The sequence below is a fragment of the Triticum dicoccoides genome, chromosome 5B, assembly GCF_002162155.2.
Source record: "Triticum dicoccoides isolate Atlit2015 ecotype Zavitan chromosome 5B, WEW_v2.0, whole genome shotgun sequence".
NCBI classification, from domain to species: Eukaryota; Viridiplantae; Streptophyta; class Magnoliopsida; order Poales; family Poaceae; genus Triticum; species Triticum dicoccoides.
Genome location: NC_041389.1, coordinates 675276101 through 675283710, shown reverse-complemented (window position 1 = coordinate 675283710; position 7610 = coordinate 675276101). Strand labels below are relative to the sequence as shown.

Genomic DNA, 7610 nt, shown 5'->3' with positions numbered 1-7610 from the left:
TATATATATATATATATATTAGTCAAGCTCGTGCTGACTAGTTAATTGATGCTTTCATTGTTTTGGTATATGTACACATATTAATTACTCTCGTCTTTCTTCCTTATAATTTCTAGCCCTCCGGATCGAGCACAACTTCGGTAAGGAGACGAGGCCCAAAGAAAAAGTTGAGCTCGGATGAAAAGTTTGAGATAATGGAAATCACGCCCGACGACGAACTGATTGAACCCATCCGGACAAGGAAGGCATTTTCTGCTCAGTGCGGGGTTCTTGTTAGGGACAAGATCCCGATCAGCATCCAGCAATGGAATAAGCCTAAGGAGGAAGACCCTGAGGTGTCTTATGTCAATGATATGCAGAAAGAAGATCTCTGGACTGAGCTGAAGGCAAATTTCACCCTACCGCCAGAGGAGGATCCGGAGAAGCCAGTTGAGCAATTAATCAAGTCTTGTGCTCTTAAGAAGATGGCAACCCTAATGAGGAGGTGGAGGAAAGAGCTGAACCAGTTTGTCAAAAAAAAGACACTAGAATTCGTCGGCAAATATGAGAAGATCAAAGATCACTGGCCCGCATTTGTGGCCCACAAGACATCGGAAAAGAGTAATAAGATGTCGGCGAGAAACAAGAAAAATGCTGCGAAGAAGAAGCTTCACCATCGCACGGGGTCAGGTGGCTACCTCAAAGCCCGACCTAAGTGGTCCAAGGCTGAGTATGATCTGCTTGAAAAAGGGATCGAACCAGAGACAATGTACTGGCCAGACCGTTGCCGGACTTGGTTCTTCGGGGCTGGCGGAACCTTGGACCCTGTAACAGGGAAGTGCCAGTGGATGGACGAGCAACTGGAAATACGAGTCAAGAACCTTCGACACTATATCGATGCAGCGCAGCGAGGGACATTCCTTCCAAACAGGGAGAAGGACGAGCTCACAATGGCCCTTGGGAATCCTGAGCACCCTGGACGAACACGAGGCACGCCAGGCTCCATTCCGTGGAAGGTTGGTTTTCCGGACGCAGGGGGTTACAAAACCCACGAGAGGAGGAAGAAACTTGAGCAGGACCAACTGCAGGAGCTGCACGAAAGGGTAATGGGGCTAGAGGATCGAGAAGAGGAACGAGAAGCAGCAGATCGCAGCAAACGACCTGCCAAAGCTTCCCCCGAAGCTACCCCGCCATCTCAGCGGAGAAGCAGCGTGGCTTCCACCGAGCTGCTTCAGTCGGAGCATGTCTTGACGGCTCCTGCCAGCTATCCCGTGGATGGTATCACGGAGTCTCAAAGTTGCCACATTATGGCGCGATGGATGAATTTGAAGGTCAAGGTGGTTGTTGGCCAAGTTTATCCTAGTGGACCCGGCACAACTTATCACTGTCAGCCGATTCCAGAAGGATATGCTAAGGTGATGGTGGATGAAATAACGGGGGGATTTGAGGACCTCCCGCTTGAGCACCCTACCGATGAAGGGGAGACTAGGATGGGTTCTACTCTGAAGACTCCATGCCTATGGCGGAAGGAGCTCATCAACCTTCCGAACTGGACGCCTCCGCCTCCTCCTCCTCCTCCGGCGAGTCAGGGCACTCCGCCTCCTCCACCGCCTCCTCCTCCGGCGAGTGACGATCAGGGCACGCGTGGCGGCTCTCCGCCTCCTTCTCCGGCGCGTGGCGGCACTCCGCCTCCTTCTCCGCCTGCGCCGGCGCTCCCGAGCAGCCAGCAGCCTCCTCCTTCTCCGCCTCGCCAGCAAGGGTGGAAGAGACCCGCCGCCGCCTCGGCTGCTCCGGCGCGTCGTACTCCTTCTCCTCCGCCTCGTAAGCAAGCACTAAAGAAGACAGACGCCGCAGCCGCTCCGTCTGCTCCGGCGTCTAGCAGCACAACCAAAGGCGGGAGGCAATACAAATACGGTCCATCATCTCTCAAGCCTCTAGAGAAGTTACCGTACGAGAGGTCCGAGGAGGAAAATGATACGATTGTGCGGACCTACGTGAAGGAGTTCTTTGAAGGGGTGAAAGCAAAGAGACATCCACCTCCGAAGGAGAAGGTAGATCCGGTGAAAGCAAAGCGCACTATCGATACCCTGAGGAAACCACCAAAGTCTCCGCCGAGAACCAACTATGAGCGCATTACTGAACAGACATATCTCCAAGCCAAGCGGTCGGGAACTACTGTCAGTGATAAAAGGCTAAACGAACGAGCAAAGGGGAAAAAATTGCCCAGCTCGGCGAACAAGCACAACAATCATGCCCCCCACTCAATGTGTCTAATGCTCCGGGGACGGTGGCCGGTTATGGCAATCTTGAAGATTACCTGCCTGACGATGCACTTCCTGATTTCATGGAGGTGGACGAACACAGATACGAGTACGGGAAGCCTCTCGTCAAAGATGAAAAATCTCTGACAACAATGATGCGAAGATTCCATAGTTGGTACATGAAAACCTGTAGAGAGTCTGAGGGGACGAACAGTTTGTATCTGAACATTAAAGAGGAGCGCGACCTCGTTTCAAATGATCTGTTGTGTGTTCCATTTGATGAGTTCTTCGCGTTCTTCAATCAAAAGGCCCTCGATAAATTAATGGTCTTTTGCTATTGCCTGTAAGTACTATTTCTATCATTAAGTCTCTATATATAGCTCGGCTCTTTCATTGCATGTATTTATAATTAATTATCCTCAATATATTATGCAGATTGAAGATCGTCGAGTGCAAAAAACAAGAAATTTATGATATTGGGTTCATTAACACAAATATCATAGATGTATTTCTGGTTGAAAAGAACGTCAAAGAGGCCGAGGACAACTTGCTACAATCGTTGATCAAAATCAAAACAAAGATACCATACTCTTTCCTTACAACGGCAAGTGAGTGTTACTGTCGTGTGCATATTCAGTTTCCCTTATTACTCGAGCGAGGTTATAGTAATGTAATTGATGAGTTATGCATGCGTGCGCAGGTACCACTATATTCTTCTGGAGATTAAGCTTGAGCGTGGACTAGTAACCGTCTTAGACTCGAGACGGAAAGATCCCGAAACCTATGCGGACATGACTGAAATGCTCAGCAAGTAAGTTCAATTGATCGTTATCGCACCATATCGGCAACTTTTTGTTCATTTCCTGATATCTCAAGTAATAATAATTATTTTCTTTGTCTTGCAGGGTTTGGAAACAGTTCACCGCAGAAGCTCCGGGACTGCCGAAGGAGCTGCGATATACATACTCGAAAGTAAGTACTACTGGCTAGCTAGTTGCGCGCATCTTCCGTTGATTCTATAGCTATACTTTCATCAATGCCATTTATAATGCTTCATTATCAGTTTGATTGACCTCTATTTCTTGTAAAGTGCTTGTGGCAGGAGGAAGGGAATGATTTCTGTGGATACTACGTGTGCGAGTTCATCCACACCGCGAATTTGAAAAACAAGCGGGGCTACTCTAGAAGACAATATGAAGTGCGTAAGCAATAATATTCACAATTTCATTTTATTACACCATCATTTCTGTTGAGTTTCATTCATATATATGTATTAATTAACCCCCTTCTTCAAATTAGACGTGGCAGATGCGGGATGAACTCCTAGAACTAGATCGCATGAAAGGAATTCAAGAGGAATTGGCAGGATTTTTTCTTGACCACGTCATCAGTAAAGCCGGAGAATACCATGTGGAAATTGATTTCAAATGCTAGGGGTTTGTAATTAAGAGATCTTATACATATTTTACATGTATGTAGCCAGTAGCGTCGGATACATGATACGAAAAACTTGTTGTTCGACCAATCTCTCGGAGAAGGAGAGATCGATCGATCACTTCTCTCGGTATGCATGACGAACTTCTGTACTGAATGGTTCTCTCGATCACTTATGTATATATAGTACGCAGCGTCTACCAAGCACGGACATAAGAGAGGACAGTTCTCTCTATTAATTAGCTAGCTAACACAATATATGAAACACCTAAATTAACCCCCCAAAACCCCCAACCCCCCTCCTTTCAAAAAAAAACAAAAACCCCAGCCACTGGAATGCTGACGCGTGGATGCCTTTTGGTCCCGGTTGGAGCCACCAACCGGGACCGAAGGCCCCCTGACTGGGCTCGGCGCATAGGGCCACGTGGAGGCACATTGGTCCCGGTTCGTGTTTGAACCGGGACTAATGGGTGGAGGTATTAGTAACGACCCATTAGTCCCGGTTCATGAACCGGGACTAAAGGCCCTTACGAACCGGGACTAATTGGTGTTTTTCTACTAGTGGGGGGAGGAAGAAGTGGGTCAGCGGGTTTACCTCAGGTTCGGTTTAGTTCCTCAGGTTTCGACAGCGCGTCGGCGTGGACTTCACCGACACCTTTGCCCGGTTTGACCTGATTGTCAAACCGGGCACGATTCACGCCATTCTTTAGCTGGATGTTTCTTGCGCCTGGCCCATTAACCAGCTCGACGTGTCCAATGCTTTCTTGCATGGTCACCTCGATGAGCAGGTGTTCTGTCAGCAGCCCACTGGTTTCGCCGACACCACCTATCTGGACCATGTGTGCTTGCTCTCCCGTTCTCTTTACGGGTTGAAGCAGGCACCTCGGGCTTGGTACAAGCATATTGCGGCCTTCCTTCAGCAGCAGGGGTTTCGGTCCACACAGTCCGATGCAGTGGCGGAGCTAGAAGCAGATTGCGCCTGGGGCTAAGCTATGTGAGTGAAAAACTTCTTTGATTTTCTATGCTTTCTCTAAAGGAATTACAAGGGAATTTGTTACTAGGCCTGGGGCTATAGCCCCAGCTGCCCCAGGCCTGTCTCCGCCACTGGTCCGATGCCTCCCTGTTTGTTTATCATCAGGGCGCCGCTACTGCGTACCTCCTCATGTACGTCGGTGACATCATCCTGATTGCATCCCCGCCAGCGCTCCTTCAGCAGATCACCGCTTGACTCGACACCGAGTTCGCCCTCAAGGACTTGGGGGGACTCTCCACTACTTCCTCGGCATCGAGGTCGCTCTTCGTGCCACTGGCTTCTTTCTGCATCAGCAGAAGTACACCTACGAGCTACTGCAGCGAGTCGACATGCTTAATTGCAAGCCCACTTCACGCATGTTGATACGAAGGCTAAGGTGTACGCTGTCGAAGGTTCTCCGACGTCTGACACTCCCTTCTACCAATCCATCGTCGGTGCTCTTCAGTACCTCACGCTGACGCGGCCGGATCTTCAGTGCGCTGTTCAGCAGGTGTGCCTTCACATGCATGCCCCCCGTGACACTCATTGGGCTCTGGTGAAATGTATTCTCTGGTACATACGTGGCACCATGGATATGGGTCTCACCCTGACGGCGTCCTCCGACACCGACCTCGTCGCCTACTCCGACACCGACTGGGCCGGGTGCCCCGACACTCGACGCTCCACCTCCGGTTACTGCGTCTACCTCGGGCCCTCTCTGATCTCGTGGTCGTCTAAACGGCAACCCGCGGTTTCACGATCGAGTGTCGAGGCCGAGTACAGGCCGTGGCCAACGCCGTCGCGGAGTGCTCTTGGCTCCGACAGCTACTTCAGGAGTTGCTATGTGAGGTTGCCAAGGCCACGATTGTCTACTGTGACAACGTCTCCACTGCCTACCTCTCTGCCAACCATGTTCATCATCGCCGGACGAAGCATATTGAGCTCGACATCCACTTCGTCCAGGAGCACGTTGCACTTGGGCGCGTTCGAGTCTTGCATGTACCCATCGATCAGCAGTTCGCCGATGTCATGACGAAGGGACTGCCTACCTCGACTTTCGAGGGCTTTCGGTCCCGTCTTTGCGTCTCCGGCGACGCTTCGATTGCGGGGGTGTTGAACATCTACATACGTGTATAGGTCTGTGTGTTGTACGTTGCACCTGTCTTGTCCCCCCCCCCCCGCCCCGCGTTAACTAGTTGTATCTTGGGAGGCAAGACATCCGGCGCACCCCTTGTACTTATATATGTGCCCAGTGCACGATGAATGAGAATTATCAATGCATACAATCCCTCTCTCCCAAACTTACAACAGTCACCAGATCGATATGATTTATATTTATTATCAATAGATCTCTCATTTTATTTTATGTAGAGTTGAGCATATGGAGAAGCATGTCGTTCCATGTATCGATGGCCCCCGGCAGGCACCAGTGCACGCAGTCGTTGTACAGGGTGAAGTGCTTCTCCGGCGTCCAGCCCCGGTACTTGCTGGGATGCGCGTCGGCCCGCAGTATCATCGCCTCCGTCGTGTCCATCAGCATCATCCTGACATTGCCCGTCGCCGCCGCCCTCTCCACCGCCGCCGCAAACTCCTCCCGCTGCAGCTCGCGGAAGTCGCGCTCGAAGCCCTCGACCCTCCTCCCGCCGCGCCGGGACGGCGCCGTCCGCACGCAGTTCCCGTCCTCGCTGTTCCACTGCCCGCCCTCGTACTGCGACGGGTCCACGGTGCGCAGCAGCGCCGTGCCGCGGAACCGGCCGTCGGCGCCGGACAGCGCCCCCAGCGCGGCCCGCGTGGCCATGCGCAGTGCGTACCGCGGCGTGAGGTCCGTGACGTTGGGCAGCTGGCAGTAGTGGCAGCCGACGAGCCGGCCGGCCTCGTACAGCATGGACGGGCGGTAGAACCAGCTGGACGCCGACACGACGACGTAGTCGAGCTCCGGGATGCGCGCCGCCCACACGTCCTCCGCCTCGTCGAGGTGGAGGTTCCACAGGCCCGTGTGCGCCGGCCCGTCGTCGTCGATCTGCTCGTGCCGGACCAGGTAGGGCGCCCAGAAGCTGGCCATGGTGAAGTTGTACTCGCCGTAGTGGTACACCGAGTGCTTGCTGCTCGGCCAGCTCGTCGTGGGCTCCGCGACCTGCACGTGCACCTTCAGAATGAGAGCACACGGTCCTGTCCTCCTCACCTCCTGATCATTATAGTATTAGACTCCATGGTTGAGAGCTTACTCTGGTGAGGAGGCAGATGAGGGAGTCCTTGTGGTTCCTGGCGAGGGAGTCCCCGACGAAGGCGATGGTCTTGCCCCTCATCAGGGCGAGGAAGCGGGCCGGGTCGAAGCGGGGCAGGTCGCAGCCGTCGCCGTCGGGCCGCCACCGCCAGTTGACGAAGCCGAGGTCCGGCTTGCCGAACCTCATGCAGTCGTAGTGCTCGTGGATGACCGAGCAGGTGTCGTTGGTGTAGTAGGGCGCGTCCGGGTCGGGCACCCAGTCGCCCGTGAAGATGTCACAGCCCCCGCCCTCGCCTGGTCGTGATCGTGTGTGAAGATGAGAAGAAAACGCGCGCCAGGGGTGTGGGAAGGTGGTGTGGAGCAGGTTGGAAGCCGCAAGAAGAGCAGCGAGGAGCATGAGGGACACGATGGGGACGAAGCATCTGCTGCTGCTCACATGGACCCTCATGGTCATGGTTCTACTTGTGGGGAGTTATTCAGTGGAGAGTGCATTTGAGTTTGATTGTGCGCATTAGCCAGCCATATATGATGATGATCATGCATGAGAATGGGAATGGCGAGGCAATCACTTCACTGGTGCCGGTGTGGTCAGCAGCTATCTTGATCCATCGTACGTCCTTGATAGAGGATGATTGGCTCACTGATTGTTTTCTTCTCTTCTCTATGCCAATATAAAACTGCAACAGTGGGCTGCGCACAC

General features: G+C 52.7%; 1 protein-coding gene across 1 annotated transcript; it reads right to left on the bottom strand.

Moving 5' to 3' along the window:
• Positions 1–5968: 5968 nt before the first annotated feature.
• Positions 5969–7382, bottom strand: LOC119306624 (protein trichome birefringence-like 19). Its single transcript, XM_037582799.1, has 2 exons — positions 6912–7382; positions 5969–6820 (listed from the first exon to the last, which is right to left on the bottom strand). The coding sequence occupies exons 1-2, from the start codon at positions 7362–7364 to the stop codon at positions 6050–6052; spliced, it is 1224 nt and encodes a 407-aa protein (XP_037438696.1). The 5' UTR covers positions 7365–7382; the 3' UTR covers positions 5969–6049.
• Between the last annotated feature and the right edge of the window lie 228 nt (positions 7383–7610).

Bases quoted from the DNA above. Each gene is read 5' to 3' on its own strand.
- LOC119306624 (XM_037582799.1), bottom strand. From the start codon at position 7,364: ATGACCATGAGGGTCCATGTGAGCAGCAGCAGATGCTTCGTCCCCATC. The intron at 6,821-6,911 runs GTAAGCTCTCAA...GTGCACGTGCAG, and splicing joins TCATCTGCCTCCTCACCAGA to GTCGCGGAGCCCACGACGAG.